This window comes from Chionomys nivalis, chromosome 18, assembly GCF_950005125.1.
Source record: "Chionomys nivalis chromosome 18, mChiNiv1.1, whole genome shotgun sequence".
Taxonomy (NCBI): domain Eukaryota; kingdom Metazoa; phylum Chordata; class Mammalia; order Rodentia; family Cricetidae; genus Chionomys; species Chionomys nivalis.
This window is the reverse complement of record NC_080103.1, coordinates 22,886,384-22,904,954: the sequence shown is the minus strand read 5'-3', so window position 1 is coordinate 22,904,954 and position 18,571 is coordinate 22,886,384. Positions and strand designations below refer to the sequence as shown.

General features: G+C 41.0%; 2 protein-coding genes across 6 annotated transcripts in view; one reads left to right on the top strand and one right to left on the bottom strand.

The window, feature by feature from the left end:
• The window catches only part of Gpsm2 (G protein signaling modulator 2), a 44,784-nt gene extending 37,302 nt beyond the window's left edge, over window positions 1-7,482 (top strand). For both annotated transcript variants that reach the window (XM_057793191.1, XM_057793190.1), the window contains 4 exons: window positions 1,819-1,995; window positions 4,540-4,693; window positions 5,572-5,789; window positions 6,516-7,482. In XM_057793191.1, the coding sequence (XP_057649174.1) occupies window positions 1,819-1,995; window positions 4,540-4,693; window positions 5,572-5,789; window positions 6,516-6,740 (774 nt within the window). In that variant the 3' untranslated portion in view covers window positions 6,741-7,482. The remainder of the gene's footprint in view (window positions 1-1,818; window positions 1,996-4,539; window positions 4,694-5,571; window positions 5,790-6,515) is intronic.
• Window positions 7,483-7,492: 10 nt separating this feature from the next.
• Clcc1 (chloride channel CLIC like 1) overlaps window positions 7,493-18,571 on the bottom strand; it is a 29,200-nt gene continuing 18,121 nt past the window's right edge. For 2 of the 4 annotated variants that reach the window (XM_057793193.1, XM_057793192.1), the window contains exons 5-12: window positions 16,995-17,216; window positions 16,440-16,580; window positions 14,829-14,922; window positions 12,496-12,593; window positions 12,011-12,157; window positions 10,796-11,137; window positions 9,125-9,396; window positions 7,493-7,794 (exon numbers count right to left, since the gene is read on the bottom strand). In XM_057793193.1, the coding sequence (XP_057649176.1) occupies window positions 9,151-9,396; window positions 10,796-11,137; window positions 12,011-12,157; window positions 12,496-12,593; window positions 14,829-14,922; window positions 16,440-16,580; window positions 16,995-17,216 (1,290 nt within the window). In that variant the 3' untranslated portion in view covers window positions 7,493-7,794; window positions 9,125-9,150. Of the gene's footprint in view, window positions 7,795-9,119; window positions 9,397-10,795; window positions 11,138-12,010; window positions 12,158-12,495; window positions 12,594-14,828; window positions 14,923-16,439; window positions 16,581-16,994; window positions 17,217-18,571 lie in introns of all 4 variants that reach the window. The other 2 variants (XM_057793194.1, XM_057793195.1) reach the window with 2 other exon arrangements.

Here is an 18,571-nt window from a genome sequence, read left to right as displayed (position 1 = left end):
TCAATAAAACATGGCATATCAAGTTGCAGGAAGGCTAAGCACTCCCCTACATATTAAGGCTAGGCAAAGCGAGTATGAGAAGGGTCCCAAAAGCCTGTAAAAGAATCAGACAGCCCCTGTTACCAATGTTAGGAGTCCCCCAAGAGGACCAAGCTACACAACTGTAGCTTATGTGCAGAGTGCCTAGGTCAGTCTCTACGAGTCCCTATGAGGCCAGGTTAGGTGATTGTGTGTGTTGTCCCATGATGTCCTTGACTCCTCTGGTTCCTCTTCCTCTGCAGGATTATAAAGTACTTTCTTATAAAACATTCATTATAGCAACTTTTAAAAATTATAAGAATCAGGCTGGAGAGATGGCTCAGCGGTTAAAAGCATAGCCTACTCTTCCAAAGGTCCTGAGTTCAATTCCCGGCAACTACATGGTGGCTCACAACCATCTGTAATGGGGTCTGGTGCCCTCTTCTGGTCTACAGGCATACACACAGACAGAATATTGTATACATAATAAATAAAAAAAGAATATTTTAAGATTGTAAGAATCAAAAAAAAAAGATTGTAAGAATCAAAAGAATCAGTAATCTCCCATCCCCATAGTAACTTCAGATATTAATAATTGTCCAATATTCATTTGATTATAGATGCTGTTTCCTATACAGCAGTCATACATCAGGAACATCTTTCAGCTGGGCATGGTAGCATGCATCTGCAACCCTAGCATGGAGGCCAGCATGGGCAGCATGTGTGGAAAAGTTCATCTTTGCATCCCCTGAAGTGCCCTTCTCTTCTGCTGTTATAAGTAGCATATGGCTTATATATTATTGATAATTTCTGCATAACTAGCCTCTAAAAGTCTGTATCTAAGATCTTTTTAAAATTTTAACAAGATGTTCCAAAATGTGGGCCTGTGAGATGGCTCATTGTGTAAAGGTGCCTGCCACTCAGCCTCACAACCTAGAGACAGGTTGTGTCCCACAAGTTGTCCTCTGATCTGTGCCTGTATGTCATGACACACAGCAAACAAATGTATAAGTTGTCCCTGACCTCTACGTGTCATGACATTACTCAGTAAACAAATGTAATTTAAAAGTTTCTAGAGGAATCAGTTCATTAAAAATATTTTTCAAAGCCGGGCAATGGTGGCGCACGCCTTTAATCCCAGCACTCGGGAGGCAGAGGCAGGCAGATCTCTGTGAGTTCGAGACCAGCCTGGTCTACAGAGCTAGTTCCAGGACAGGCTCCAAAACCACAGAGAAACCCTGTCTCGAAAAACCAAAAAAAAAAATATTTTTCATTGTCGAGAGACAGGTGGGGAGTATGTGTGTGATTTCTGTCTACAGAGAATTTATTTCGTATTAGTGAAATCATTAGTTTTATCAACAAATTATTTGTAATAATAAACTTTAGATACTAATTTTTAATTAAAAATTCTACATATCCTCACAAGTTTCTAGCTGTGACAGATTTTTATGTAATTTACAACCAGAATAACGGGCTTCTCTGACCGTTCAAAATGTATTTTCAAAGGATTTGGGTAAACAGCGTTTTTTTTACTCTGGTGTTCATAAAAGCGTTTACAGGATGTTAGATGCTATATGATGTGTGTTGTTGAAATTGTTGAATGGGTTCATCAAACATTTGTGAGGCTGAGGCAGAAGGCTCATGGCCAAAGTGAGTTCCAGGAAAGCTACATGAGACCCCTTGTGTGAAAATAAACCATAGGGTAACAAAAACGCCAGTCAAGGATCTCTAATTCTCCCACACTGGTTGCGAGCTGTGAACTGGGGTTTTCATGCCTTGCTTTCCACCTACAACTTGCAGGTCCCAAACTGGAACAGTGAAATTCTTGCTAAACAAAAGCCTCTTCTTGCCAAGCCCTCTGCAAAGCTGCTGTTTGTCAGCAGACTGAAGGGGAAGAAGTACAAAGGCAGCACCGGCACTAAAGTTCTTCAGGACGCCAGCAACTCCATCGACCACCGCGCCCCAAATCCTCAGAAGGTATCACCCGGGAGGATGCATGTTAAGTGCCCACTTGTAATACTTTAGTTTTCTTGTATTCACACTGAATCGTTGATAAACAAGTAATACATGTATCTGTCAGAGGATGGGTCTGTCTGTCTTCCGGTTCTCAGCTGGGACCTACTCTGGACATAAATTGCTCCATTGTTCTGGACAGTAGTTATTACTATTTAAGTCACTGTGGCAAAAGCACTGTTTACTTATTTTGTGTTTGAAGCCAGAACAAAGTGAATTCAGGTATTCAAGGGTTTTATTTTTAATGAATTAGTCATTTTCACAACACTAGACCTAGTGGATTTTTAAATAGACGGAAAGAAAGTATTTAGTAGCATCAGCTCTTATCTCATCCTATTACTGAAACCGTAACTGCGTTTTCATTAAGTATACCAGTTTATTGAATTTAACTTACTCTAAAATAAAGACACTGTGGGCTTATTGATCAGTATCAAAGAACTCTCTAACTAGTTCTTCTGTATCCTGATAGAGAACCAGAACATTCTTCACCAAGTCCCATTTTCAGTCAATGAGGATATTTTTTTTAAAAAGTCTGTTTTTTTTTTTTTTTTAAAGATTTATTTATTATGTACAGTGTTCAGACTCCATGTATGACTGCAGGCCAGAAGAGGGCACCAGATCTCATTACAGATGGTTGTGAGCCACCATGTGGTTGCTGGGAATTGAACTCAGGACCTCCTGAAGAGCAGCCAGTGCTCTTAACCTCTGAGCCATCTCTCCAGCCCCTGTTTTTGTTTTTTTTTAATCAAAATTCCACTGATGACTGTATACCTTTCTTTGGTTTTTGGCTAACAAAAGGAAGAATTACGGGGCTTTGTACAGACGGGCCAGGGATGCAGCAGAACTAGGGCTCCAGGCTATGTTCCGCAGACACCTGAACCGAGCTAAAATGTGTGTACTTTTGAAACCTACTGTGGGTTTCCATTTCGAACTTCTTGAGACAAAGTCTTCCTCACCATGCCCAGTCCCCATGCTGCTTTTGATGTTCAGAATTGTAAATTACAGGCCCTTTGCGCCTAGAACGAGGTCTTGGTGATAAGGTAAGACTATCGTTTGGAAGCACTTCATTTCCAGATGTCTGATCCAGCTTGCCTCCTGCCTCATTTGTTCTTTCCATCTCGTTTATGGGGTGTCCTGTGCCGTCCCACAGAGCTGGTGTTCCTCTAGGTTCCCTTTTCCTGTCTTACCCATCATTTGTTCTTCAGATCTGTATGTCTCTTCTAGAAAATTTCCCCCTCCCCAGTCTTCATCTGGTACTTACAGTCTCCTCTCTAGACTTCATCTCCTTCTGCTTTCGTTTTTGCTGCCTGGATCACGAGGCATCTGTACAGACGCCTATCGCTAGCTGCACGGCCACTGAAGTTCAGAACTTAGAACTTGCCTACAAAGGCAGATGCTTTCTTAGCCCACCTCTGCCTTTGCATCCACTGTCCTGTAAACAAACCTTTGGAACCATATTTATCAGTACAGAACATCTCCAACTGACAAATGCCTGTTCATTTTTAAAAGAGCCAACACAAACACATGAGACCTTAGCTAGTTTACTTACTCCCTTCTTAGGACTATGACATGTTGTATGTGTATACCTTTATCTCAATACTTACGGAAAATCAATTGCTTGTATTAGACATTACATACACTATTCAGGTTTGGAGCACTCCAAACCCCTCCTCCCTTCAAACACTTAACTGAAGTTTTTTTCCAGGGTCTTTTAATAACAATTTATGCGTTTGATCCCTAGCTCTGGTGTCCCCACATGGAAAACACTGTGGAGATTGTCATGTTAGGAAAATACACTTGCTTTTCCTGTTAGTTTACAACAATTAACTTACTTAAATCCTATTATGGAGTCATTGAGCCTGGGGTAACTCTGTATTGCTAATACAGCAGAGTGGCATTTCTTTCTGACGAGACCACAGGCAGTTTGCACTCTATCATGTAGCTTAGGCATGCAGTGGCTCCACCCACCTAGGTCTGCATTTCTCAGATCACAGCGCCACCGCCAGCTGGCATGACTGCACCTAGTGGTGTCTGGAGCATCTCGCTGAAGACGGGCATTTTATTCTTGTAGTGGCTTTGAATCTAGGGCCTTGAACAAGCTGTGTGATCCACCACGGAGCTACAGCTGCATCTCCAGAACTTCTGTTAGATTTTATTTGGGACACTCTCACTAAGTTGGCCAGACTTGCCCTTCACTTTGTGATCTTCCTGCCTCAGTTTGTAAGAAGCTAGGATCATAGTTGAGTGTCCAAAGCCAAGCTTCAGATACATTACTTTGGCCTAAGAAATACAGGAATTAAAGTTACAAAGTTACAAATTAAGTGATTCTTGTAGGGTTAGTATGGGAGCGCTTTATTACCAACATTGCCACTCGAATTCTTTTTGAAAATAAAAGGCCGGTTTTTGTTTTTAATATCTATCCTTTCACAACTGATTACATCATGATGTTCACGGATGACCCTAAGGATAAAGGAGGAATAATTAAGCATACTAGACTTTCTGTTTTAGAAAATCAGTGCAGACAGTATTGGAGATGAAGGATTCTTTGACTTACTGCGGCGATTCCAGAGCAACAGGATGGATGACCAGAGGTGCTGCCTACAGGAGAACTGTCGTGCAGCACCCACAGCAGCAGCCTCTGCCACCCCCAAGGTGGTGAAAGGTAAGCCTCCTCTGCTGCTCTTGCAGTCCGGTCCTCCTGCTTCCCTCCCAAGTGCAGGGATTACAGGCACCATCGATGCCTGCTTTTCCCCAGTTTTAATAGTTGTCTTTGGTGCTGTCATTTCTCATATTTCTTGTTATAGAAACACAGTAAGAGATCCCATAATCCTAGCATAAGGCACTGAGACAGGATATTAAAGCGAATTCCAAGCCAGCCTGTGCTATTAGATAGTGAAGCCCTCCCTGACTCAAGAAAAAAGGTTGCTGCTAAGTGGTAGAGCATCTGTCTGGTGAGTAGTAGGCCCTTTTGTCTGCAGCATCACACACACATAAAAGGCAGTGATTTATATACTAGATACAAATAATAAGGCATATATTTCATATCTAAAATTTAGAAGCCTAAAATACATTACTCATATTTAGCTACTAAGAGATTTCTACCACATAAATTAATATTGGCCAGTCTCAGCCAGAAGGTGGTAGTGTACTCCTTCGGTCCCACCACTCAGGAGGTAGAGGCAGACGACGGATCTCTGTGAGTTTGAGACCAGTCTTGTCTACAGAGCGAGTTCCAGGATATAGCTAGGGCTACACAGAGAAACCCTATCTCAAAAAAACAAAAAATATAAAGATTGACCAGTCTTTCATCTCTTTAAATGATTTCCATCCTGATTATGGAAAGACAAACATTAGATGAAATTATATAAGGAAAAAACCAACACCATTTGTTTACTTCTGAAACCCAGCCCATACCTCAGTTATTTTGGGCAAAGCTGAAGCCCTGGAAAGGCCACAGCAGCGACGGTGCCCTGCGGGAGAGCGAGGTGGTGAAGACGGCGTGCATACAGGTGTTTACGTGTTTCTCTTCCCCGTCCACAGCACCATCTGTTTCTGTGGTGTCCCCCAACACAGATGAGTTCTTAGATCTTCTTGCCAGCTCACAGAGCCGCCGCCTGGACGACCAGAGGGCCAGTTTCAGTAATTTGCCAGGGCTCCGTCTGACAAAAAACAACAATCAGTCTGTACTTGAGCGCCTGGTGACAAATGACAAGAAAGAGCCCGATGAAGACTTCTTCGACATCCTTGTAAAGTGTCAAGTACGTGTTCACACACACACACTCCATCTGTAGAACAGCTCGGGCAGTATTCAGATTCTTGTGAAGGGCTCATTGAGGATCAGGCCCTTCTTACTTGCCTACATTCTGAACACCACTGATGTTACAGGCACAGTTTGGGATATCAAGGATGCTCTTGCAGGGTCCTGCGTCTTATTGGGAAGACAGGCCAAGTGTGTATATTGTGCTAGAGAGACAGACAGACAGGCAATGATACTTGGTGTGAACAGCGTGAAGGGGCAGTGGGTGATCAGGGTGGGGAGTGACTGGGGACATCTGTTCTGTACACAGTTGAATACCCCTCTGGGTTGAACAGCTTCAAAAGTAGGCACAAAAGTATATTTCAAAAATATAATCTAGTAACTATAGTTAGTAATTAGTTTGTTGGCCCTTGGCCTAGGTCATTCTAGAAATGTAAAGACTGATAAGATTCCAGTCCTGCAGCTGTCATTGGGACTTTTGGACAGTTGACCTTGCATTTTAGCATCAGATTACTTGTGACCAGTTGTAATAGTATGATACAATGTACGTGTGAAGCCCATTTCTACATAATATACTATATTCCCATTCTATCAAGTTTCTGGTCTGAAGCCAAGTGTCTGAAAAAGGCCAAAAGGAATGCTTATAGATCTAACTGGTGACTGACAAATGCCACAGCCTGGCACTGTCCTCCCTGGTCATTATGTTTTCATTCCTCTCCATCTTTAGGGGTCCAGATTAGATGACCAGAGATGTGCTCCACCACCTGCTGCCACCAAGGGGCCAACTGTCCCCGATGAAGACTTTTTTAGCCTCATTTTACGCTCTCAAGCTAAAAGAATGGATGAACAAAGAGTTCTTTTACAGAGAGATCCAAACAGAGGTACTGAGTTTGGACTAAAGGAACTTTTGCAAAATAATGCTTTGCTGGATTTTAAGCATTCAGGAAAGTAACTACCAAACCACTAGATGCTGTTGCGGTATTTCCTACTAAAGACTAGCTCCCTTGGGAACACTGCAGGGTGATCCACCTTTTTCCAGAGGAGGAAACGATGGCACTGTAGTAGTTAACATGTTTTTAGGGTGTAAATGCTGAAGTACTCAGGGACTGACATTCTCGTAGACGTTTGTTTCAGGGCAGAATGTCCTGTAGGTGCTCCAGCAACTTACTGTTAGATTCCTTGACTAGCGTTTGTGAGCTAGGAATTTAAATGATCCCTACATTAGAACTCAGTCCTCTTACTGAAGTCATTTTTTAAAGATTGAGTTGACAATGACTTTTTTTATACTTACCCTTGAATATAGTGGACTGCATTGTTTATTGAAAATAATGTAAATGTCCTATGTAAAAAAGATGAAAAAGTCATAAAATTTTAGTTTAAGAAAACTATACTCAATATATTTTTAGGCAAAGTCAGTGGGGGGATAAGGAATAAAACTACTTTTAGCATGCTTTGTTTCTTTTATTTCATAACAATGCTATATAAGACTTAACTGTTGGGAAAACCAGAAAACTGTGTGGTTGGTGTGGTCAAAACTGAATTATCTAGGCAGAAAACACATGCAAACTCACAAGCATGCAGGGCAGTGGTTAGGCCCTCAGCCACCATTAGACCTTGCTCTGCCAAGGTATTAATGTGAGTTTACACGACAGTGATATTGTGAAGATCATCTGTTCATTAAGAAAGCAAAGACAGCATAGCATATCAAAATGTAAAAAATAAGTGTTTATTTTGCATTTACAGTGGCTATTAAGACCCTGTAAGCATTCAACATTATTCCATTTTAAAAAGTGCTTTTAACAGCTACCTACCCCATTGTTACTTTCTTAAAAGGCAGTTACAATATGCTTTAGTCTCCATGACAAACTCTTGCTAGTCAACTGAAACAAGCTGGCCTTGATATGTTCACTTGTTTTAGTCAAGTCTTCCCTGAATGACTGTAATCTTTCGAGAACAGCGTGTTGCTTTGCTGACTGTCCAGATGGAGTCCACTCCCAAACAGTTATCTGCAATGAGAAGTACAAAGATGAGACTGTAAATGTTTCTGAACTAAGAGCAACAGTAGTGCCCTTCCTTTCAGGAACATCTGTTACAGGAGTTATTTCTCCTCAGAATTCCACCAGAGCTCAAAATACACGTCCCACCTTGGGAGTGTATTTCCCAGTCAGGGTGAATGACAAAGATAACTGCTGTACAGATGTTCAGAATCTAAATATATACCTAAGTATAAAAAATGAAATAGCATACATTTCTGTAAAGAAATCAAAGTCAGTTGTTCTGAATATCCTTGCTGAAACAGCCTGCCTGATCATTTCAAGCCTTAATTCCTGAGTGACGTCGATGTTAGGAAAGCACCTGATAAAATGTGCAGTATGGATGTGGTTACGACAAAGGACACCTGAGTTCAAAGAGACTGCTAACTAGGGACTTGTACAAAATACAGAAATTGCTTTTTTTTTTTTTTTTTTTTGAGACAGGGTTTCTCTGTGGTTTTTGGAGCCTGTCCTGGAATTAGCTCTTGTAGACCAGGCTGGTCTTGAACTCACAGAGATCCGCCTGCCTCTGCCTCCCAAGTGCTGGGATTAAAGGCGTGCGCCACCACCGCCCGGCTCAGAAATTGCTTTTTTAAAAGGTTTAAAATGGAGAATGTATTTTAAAAATCACAAAATGTTGATTGACAATCTATCTACCCACAGTTACTTTCTATGTAAGCTCTTTAAAAACTAGAATTGCATTTAGCCCAGACAAGATGGTTTTCCATAATAAAAACTGAATAGCATCAATTGCTAGGTTCTCAACATGGAAACTGGGTCTTTATAAAAGCAGCACTTCATGGAGAATAAAGCCATTCTCAATGATGAAGTGAGAAACTGAGAAAGACTGATAGCACCAGGCCATCCTCAGGTTTGTCTTAGTGAGACCTAATGTAAAATGTATGACAAGCTAGTAACCAGAGAGTCACATTGTTCTACAGAGTGGGATTGACACGGTCACATGTACTCTGGGGCTGCAGCAGCTGCCAGCCTGCATTAAACACCCTTTGCAATGCAAACACTGACTAAATCAAACCAATTATTCTGTTAACTAGGTTTCACAGGACCCTCCACCAGCTAACATAAACTTTGATTAGTTGCTTCTTCTAAATGCCAGTTAAACTTTAATTACTTATTAATTATACTTGCAATAGCATTCATCTGAAAACATACAAAATCCTGTTCTAAAATTATGAGACATCTTAATAGGTAAGAGATACTGATGGTCTGTAATATTAAAGTTGGCAGCTTTGTAGTAAATACCAACATATTTTTAGGGAAGAATGAAGAGTTAATACTTTACAGACTTCAAAGATGACTTCATGTTCCTTAGCCACATGGGCTGCTGACAAGATCAGTCACACATGTTGCGGTTCCTGGGCTGTGTGTGGCACCTCCCTGTGGGCTGCACGCAGAATCTAGCATCACCGGGGCCTTCTCCGCTGTGGGTGAGACTTCTGCAGTCCCTGCACCTTGGCCAGAGACAGTCTTGGCAGACTGGCTGTGTTCTGTTGGGGTGCTTTCTCCTGGGGGTCCAATCTCTTTGAGGTTTGTATTCACAATGGATGGTTTATGCTTTGAAATACAGAATTATATTTTAACTACTTAACAAAATATAAAGGATTCATTGCCAGTTCTTATCCACATCTACTGTAGTGTGCTCCAAACATCTTAAAACCCCGATTCTAGAGCTGCATCATGACTGAAGCAGTAAGCCTCACAGAAGGATGAGGACACTTAAGGTCTTGTAGGTATCTACAGACCCCGCTTAGGAGATCTGAAGGGTTGGCTACCAGTAACAATGTCTCCTGCCTGGTAAGAATAATCTCATGTGAGCCTGTTTTAAATTCTAGGTGCTGGGAATATAGAAGAAGCAAAACACAAAATCTGCTCCCATAGGAACCCACACTTGGGTGGGGATGAATCATCTGGTATAGGCTACATAGAAAAAAAAATGAGTTTGGTGCTAGATGGAATATGATCGATCAGATGGCAGATTAAGATGACATGAGTAAACGCTGAAGAGTGTGTGCACATGTGCACAGCATTTTAAACATTGAACAACAAAAACAAGACCCTGTCACCAAGGTTCAGTGAGCAAAGAGCAGGAAATGATTGGTAAGGAGGTTACATGTGGGGCATGGCAGAGCAGGAGTTCCCGGGACTACTGTGGTAGATGGCTTTCCCTGCCAGCGGAGACATCACTAGAGGAGCTTAGAATGAGTGGCAGGTGATCAACAGCTACAAAAGCCGGAAGGAACAGTCTCAGGTTATTTAGCTACATTAACATCCATAAAAGAACCCAATGCTATTTCTGTCATTTCTAGAGTCTCTTGTACGTACAGCTTTCTCAACAATTTCTAGTTGAAACTCAAACATTGCAAACAACAATACCAATTCCTATCTTGGGCAGAAATGGAAATGGCCCTTTAAAAACACCAACAGTAATGCCAAAAATGTAGTTAAGTGGCTTAGCACGTGAGAGCCCAGGTTCAATACCCAGACTGCTGAAGAACTCATCACCTTGCAGATAAAACGTCCAGTCCAGTATATACTTTCTTCTATACTACAGAATCAATAGAGATTCTGTCAAGAGAAAGGGAAAGCAGGGAGGGCTGCTTTCTGATCCCTGCCCGGTCCTTTCTCCCAGGCTGGGCCATCAGAGCTCTGCAGCCAGCCAGTCCCCTAGCACACTTAGGCCCTCTGGGAGACCCTCTCTGATCATGTCAAAAGCAGAAATTCCAGTCAGACTCACTTGTTGGTTTCATAGGAAATAGCACCTGTTGTAAAGAATACAGTTAAATGGTATTTAACAAAGTAAATCTCATTTTCTGAGGCCGCTGGACTGGTGACAGCAATGAGAGGTAATAATCATTGCACTAGTGACTGAGCTGACGGCGTAAAGACCAACACACATGTGTAAGGAGCTCTTGGGCCTAGAGTGAACAGGCAGCAGAATACAGTGCTGACTTACGCTGGGTACCACTTCTGGATGCTCTTGAGCCTCTGTGTCAGGTAAATCACATGCCCGGAGCACTTCAGGGCTCTTGTTGCCAGTGCGAAGTCTCATATCAACGTGTCTCTGTCTCAAACCTTCTCTGTTACACGCATGCATCGTGTCATAAGGGCCTTGCTCGATGGAGCCAGCGTGGCCCCTATAACAGAAATCTGCATCACCTGCTCCACCATGAAGTCTATAGTCAAGTTGCTTCTGCTGTCGCCTGTCGGCTGGCTCAAGTGCCTGGGGAGGTTCTCTTTCAGGACCACCCAAGTATCTCAGCATAGGAACTGACTTTCCAGCACCGTAGCAGAAGCTCTGTAAAGAAAAGAAATACATTCTGAGGATTTAGTGATGGACAGGTAATCAAGTAGGTGCTATTTTATTCAGAGTTTAACAAAGCCAGCTGTCTTAGTATTTGTGGACATAAAAATATTAATTTCACTCTTTGATTAAAAACTTCTTTGGACTAATGGGCCAAAGTAGCCAATACAATGTACTAAAAAACTAAGTAAATATTTCAATCAACTTGATACACTTTAAATACCTAAAAAGAGTATTTTTAGACCTAGAAATTTAGACAATTCTAGAAATTTCAATTTAAAAGCCTGGTTATTGTTCCTATTTCTATTCATTTAGGGAAAATGATAAATTATTGAATTTCATAATCAATCATGCACCAAAGCAAAACCCAAAAGAGAACAAGTCAGTCAGTGCATACAACATGTAATTCCAAATCCCTGGGGAGTCCTCATTTTTGATCCATACAGCAAGTGCTTTGGGAAGGCCATGGCCATAAGTAACAAGATGCTGAACTAACTATGGGAGAAATACAAGCACTATTTTTAGTAAATATCTACTCTTGGACTCCCCCACCCAAACTGATTTCAGTGCACACACCCACTCCTCCTACACCCCTTTCTGTTGTTCTGTGCTGTGAAACTCAGGCTGGGGTAGAGCCTCATTCTCTACAGGAGGCAGTCGGCAAACTTCCTGTGTATTCAAGTTAAAGCTAAAAAGGGCTATTCTAAATTACTGTGGTGCTTACAAACCCAAGAACTACTAGTTAAAATATATACTATCTCAACTTACACCTCTGAGCACAGTATATTAATCCAGACGTTTCAAACTGCTTTCTCTGTCAAACTTCACAAGCTTGTTAACTACCAGCAATTGGGCTAATGTACTAACCAGGACGGCCAGTGCCATAATCACCAGCACTGGAATCTGCAGTAACACTGGGATCTCCTTCATGAGTGCTTTAATGAATTCACCAGTTCCTTTTCCAATGTGCTTTAATGGTTCTGTTACGAAGTTAGTGAATGTAACTGCCAGAGCCTAAAACAAAGATCAGAGCAACTTCTTCAAAAGACTGAGACATCCACATGCAAAACTTCACCATGCACTAAGGCTCAAATTAAAATGCGCATTTCTACATATGCGCATGTGTGCTCTGAGCACGGGTCTCTCATTCAGCTCAAACAGCTATCTAACCTCCCACCTCGGCCTCCCAAGTGCTAGGATTATAGGTATGCCACCATGCCCACCTAAATTTGAAAACCAATGTTTAATGAAAGTACTTTTCCCCTAGGACAGAGGTTTATTATTAACCCTATCAATCCTTTATGCAGGCAAAGAGTTTGTGATACTATAATTATTACAAATATATTCTATACCTTTGTTGGCGGAACCAACAAAATAGGGTTGATTAGTAAGAGCTCATAGTACTTTTGGCACGAGTCATCCTTATAGGTCCATGAACTTCTAAACCATTCTACATAGAGAAACAGACAAAAGAAAAACAAAGCTGTTTTTTTCACAAATGAAATTACTTTGGTTTTAACGATTCTTACCCACCCACCAGTAAATTTTTGAGTTGTTTTATATTTTAAATAGACTCTCTGTAATGTTAATTATTTCATATAAGTCCAAAATCCATTCAAATTCAACAAATCTTATGGAGACAAAAAAAGATCTACTTTATAGATTTCCAAAAAGTAAAGAATTAGCTTTTTATGCACACAAATAAACATAAGTAGAACTGCAAAGTGGAAGACTGGTGGGTTAGCGCACTCCTGCTACAGGGCGCTGCCGCCGCTGTGTGAAACGCTGTAACGGGGGAATACCTACTAATCTCTATCTCAATAAAATTTCACTTTACAAAGTCAACTCTGACAAAATTGTTAAGACAGAATAGGCTCTTAATTAAGAATAGCTAAAGCAGTCTTATGCACGTTTGGAAACTAGCCTGCATTAAAGGAGGCGTATTGTCTCCTGAAGCCAAGAACCCAAGTTTTAATCCCACAATTTAAAAAGGGGGGCGACTGGGGACTGGAGCAGGATGAGGGTGAAGGGTACCTGTAGCTCCTGCATAACACCAGACTCAGTTCCCAACACCCACATGGTGGCTATAATCATCCATTAACTCCAGTTCCGGGGGATCTGAAGCCTTCTGTGTGGAATATTATTTTAAGATGTGTCAATGTTTGTTTATACTGTGGAATATTTGTTTAATGATGCAAAGGGTGTGTTGTATTCTTTTATGTTGTTTGTTTAACTCTGAAGCTGTGATTCCTTGCCTGTCTAAAACACCTGATTGGTCTAATAAAGATCTGAACAGACAACAGTGAGGCAGGAGAAAGGACAGGTGGGCTGGTAGGCAGAGACTACATAGAAGAAATCTGGAAGAAGAGGAAGGAGCAAGAGAACAAGGAGAGGACGACACCAGGGGGCAGCAACCCAGCCACACAGCCAGTCAGAAAGGTATACAGAAACAGAGAAAGGTATACAGAAACAGAGAAAGGTATACAGAGCCCAGAGGCAAAAGATAGATAGGATGATTTAAGATAAAGCTGGCTAGAAACAATGCGCTAAGGCCGGGTATTTATAAGAAGGAGTAAGATTCCATGTGTGATTTATTTGGGAGTTGTGTGATGGGCCCCCCAAAAGCTAAAAGAGTAAAAAAACCAACAACATTCTTCTGACCTCCTCAGGTACCACGCACACATGTGGTCCACAAAAATACATGTAGGAAAAACACTGAACACATTAAAAATAAATCTAAAATTTAAGTTAATTCTGGGACCTACTTGTATAATAATCTATCCTGTATCAGTCAGTACAGACTTGTGTTTATAAAGTGTCTTTGAACATTAAACCATTCCAGACCAGATTTCAACAGTTACAGTGGTCAATACTAGTGAGAACCGTTATAAAATCTGGAAGGATAAAAAACAAAATTTCATTTAGTTAAAAAACAAAACTAGCTGGGCGGTGGTGGTGCACGCCTTTAATCCCAGCACTCGGGAGGCAGAGGCAGGCGGATCTCTGAGTTCAAGGCCAGCCTGGTCTACAAGCGCTAGTTCTAGGAAAGGTTCCAAACTACAGAGAAACCCTGTCTCAAAAAACAAACAAAACAAAACAAAAACAGAAAAGTAAACTGTAGGAAAGTTATAAAATAGTTTATGTCAATCTAAGAAGATTACAGCTAAAATAGCTCTAATTTTATCTCCGTGATTCTAGTAAACTTCTGCTAAGGACCTAGAAAATGCTGTGGACTAGATAAAAAAGGTAGCCAAGGATCTAATCTAATGACCACATATACACAGCTGCCGTCTTTCCTGTATGTTTAGATGAATTCAGTAAGTCACTACTTTTTAAACTGAAGAATGTATGTTATGTTCGCTTTCGTTCTGTTTTTGAGAAGGGAATAAAACCTGGGGGTAGTTCATAAGGTGGGCAAGATTCTAACACAGAGCTACATCCCACCCCTTTTATCTTGGGACAGGGTCTTTCTAAGTTGCTGAAGCTTTACTCAAACCTGTGAGTCTCTGGATTCTGTCATCACCCTCCTCTGGCCCTGCTGCATGCACGTGTGTGTGCTTACAGTAAAGACAGCCACGGGAAGCCTCCTCTGGCATTCCATCATTTTATCATTATTGGAGGGTTTGTTTTCTCCTTCATTCTCAGAAATTCTACTTAAAATAGTGATGAATGAACCACCGCTTACCCCAGAGACTTCCAGTCCAGTCCATCTTCTCAGCACACACATTGTCCAATGGCGCCATCTTGGCAACGTTAGCCTGATGCTCAGCAAAAGCTACCTGGCCAGAACGGGAAAGATGCTGACTGTGAGCTTGCGAACAACAAAATGCACCCAATGTTTTCTCTGCCATTTATCCAACCAAGGCTTTGGTGGATGTGGTTTTTAGGTTTTTTAAAGTTTTCTGAGACAGGGTCTCCCTGGCAACCTTGAAACTCACTCTGTAAACAGACTGTCCTCCTGTCTGCCTCACTAATGTTGGGACTAAAGATCGCACCACCATATGACAACTAAATTAAGAAAAACATTTTAAAAGACGGGTTATTTTCAGCTCGTGGAAAAGCATACGTTTTTTTCCCCCTTGTTTTTTGTTGTTGGGTTTTTTTTTGTTTTGTTTTTGAGACAAGGTCTTTTACAGCCCAGGTAGTTGAAGATGACCTTGAACTCTTGACCCTCCTGCTTCCACAACCCAAGCACTGTTACAGGTGTGCTTTACCATAACCAGCCAGAAACTAGTCTCAAGGCCTTACACCATCTTTGTACACAATTTGACGAAAGAAAACTATTTTTTTACAAGACTTTTTGTTGTTGTTTTTCAAGACAGGGTTTCACTGTGTAGCCCTGGAAGTCCTGAAACTTCAGGACCACAGAACCGCAACACCCATTTCCTCAGAATTCACTGAAGGTCCTGATTCCCTCTGTCGGAAGACTGAGATTAGAATGGCTCTTCAATGATTAGACTGTCCTACTGACAACAATCCTTTCAAATTTCTGCAATCTACTCTCATTGTGAAAAATAATTAAAATGTTGGAAAAATACCTCAAAAATACAACAGGCCAAATGTCATGGCACATGCCTTTAGTCCCAGCACTGTGACGCAGGAAGAGCTGAGTTCGAGGCTAGCCAGTCTGCATTATCAAGACCGTCTCTCAAAAAATTCAACAATTATACATAAGACTATAAATTTAAAAAATAGTTTACCTGTATCTTTGTTTTCTAATTTCTCCAGTGACCATAACTTTTATATTCAAAAAGCCTAATTTTTAGAGATAACATTTTCTATCATAATTTTGGTGTCATTTTTTTTGTTTTCTTGGTGGTTATTTTTATTTTTATTATTATTGTTATTATTATTACTGAGACAGGGTTTCTCTGTAGCTTTGAAGCCTGTCCTGGAACTAGCTCTTGTAGACCAGGCTGGCCTAGAACTCAGAGATCTGCCTGCCTCTGCTTCCTGAGTGCTGGGATTAAAGGTGTATGCCCCCCACAACTATTTCTAACAAATATAATTTCCCAAATTACATGTTTCTAAACTATGTCTATTTTGCTCTGTGATAATAAAAAGTAGAGCTGCTTTTCTTCACTAAATGATCAGATCTCCCCCTAAACCCCAAGTGGCTGATAATTACCAATTTCTTTATTCCCACTACTGATAATCCAATCACTGTCTTCAACCATATCTGAGGCAAGACTGCTCTAACAGTATATTATAGTCTCTGGTTACTATGAATTTACATTTAACTAAAATACAAAAATGGAAACAAAATAACAGTAACAAAAACAAACTTATTTAATACCTTATATAGATACACCCAATTCCATCCCACACTGAAGAGAAAAATGATAATACAAATGCGTCTCAACTGTGTGTACCAGCAAATATATGTCCACAGTTCTGTAGCCACCAACAGCACAATGCAGAGCAGACACAAGAGCACCTTGAAAACAGAAATGGGAATCAGAGTCACTGCTGAGTGGTCTTCCCCACCAAAAAACACCAAACATCAGTTTTTTAAAAAGGCTGGACTTGGTCATGCAGGCAGCTCAGCAGGTTAATACACTGCCTCAGTCCTGAGGAGCGGAGTTCAATCCCAGGGCACACAGCAGACAGAGGACCGAGTCCTACATGCTGTCCTCTGTGCACATTCACACATACGTATCATGCATACAAAATAAATCAATGTCATTTTTAAACAGCCTTAAAAGAACGAGACTCAAACAAAGTTATCTGTAAATTTCACTGCTTATTCATATCCCTGTAATGAGGAACTAAAAACAGGTTCTCAATTATGCTGGAGTTTCAGGAGGGTTTTTCCAGCAGAAGCTTCTACGCCACCCTCATGGCATCTTACCATAAACGCATTATATGCATCCACTCCAAAAGAGTCTTCAAATCGCCACTTCCATGCTTCTGAATCATGACACTTAAAATTGATTAAAATATCACTTAAGGCGTCATCCAAGGCTCCTGGCTTCCACTCCTCTCCACTGAGGAACTTCTGTATCTCCAAGAGTGTTTGTCTTGTAAGGAGAATCTCAGCATCATAATGCACATCAACTTTGTTTTCATCAGGCTGCGTCAGTTACCAAAACACCAACAACAGAGAAACAACTGTATTATTACATTATTCAATAAAACAGTAAAACCAATCTGGGCCAAATATGATTTCATACACCGGCAATTCCACCTCTCACAGGAGGATGTTGCAAAGAACTTCGTGTTCAGGGTTAGCCTGGGCTACAGAGAGCTTATCTCAAAAAAAAAAAATACTTTGGAACTCAATATAATAAGGTGTAAATAGTTCTACATGCCAGCACTGCTTTAGGAAAGTATATTAATTTGTAGTATTTCATAAGTATAATATATATTTATCCTCAAAGGCGTGCATAAAATCCAAATATATGCCAACCATCCCATTCCCCCAAGCTTTCCCCATCTCCCCTTTCCCCCATCCCACCCCACCCCCAGTTCCCAATTTTTGCCCAGCAATCTTGTCTACTTCCAATATCCAGGAGGATAACTTTATGTTTTTCTTTGGGTTCACCTTCTGATTTAGCTTCTCTAGGATTGCGAATTATAGGCTCAATGTCCTATATTTATGGCTAAAAACCAATTATGAGTGAGTACATCCCATGTTCATCTTTTTGGGTCTGGGTTACCTCACTCAGGATAGTGTTTTCTATTTCCATCCATTTGCATGCAAAATTCAAGAAGTCATTGTTTTTTACTGCTGAGTAGTACTCTAATATGTATATATTCCACACTTTCTCAATGAGGGCTGCTGAGAAGCCAAGGACAATGGCACTGAGTTTTGATCCTACTCCACGTACTGGCTTTGTGGGAGCCTAGCTGGTTTGGATGCTCACCTTCCTAGACCTGGATGGAGGGGGGAGGACCTTGGACTGCCCACAGGGCAGGGAACCCTGACTGCTCTTTGGACTGGAGAGGGAGGAGGAGGGGAGTGGGAGGAGGGGAGGGAAAAGGGAGGTGGGAAGGAGGTGGAATTTTTTAATAAAAAAAAGAAAATAAACTAATACTTAATAAAAAAATCCAAATATATGTAAGAAGCACGAAAACATTGCAGAATCCTAAAAACAAAGACACCAGACACTTCATGAAGGAGAGTCGGTTTCACTGTGTGAAGTACACAGGCTCTACACAGCCACTCGCAAATGCTGGGCCACAGTCCTACAAGAAACACAGGGTTAGGTTCCCGTGCACCTCTGCAGGGAAGTCCCACACTAGTTCAGAATTGAGTATAATAAAGGGTTCTTTTTTTAGGGGTAGACTCACAGATCAACAGTCCTTTGCATGAGTGGAGAACAGGAACCAAAAATTAAAAATAAAAGAAAAGAAATAAGAGTTTAAAATAAAGCCAAATAAAGATGGAAAATACAGAGAATCTGGATGCTGAATGTTACTGTGTTG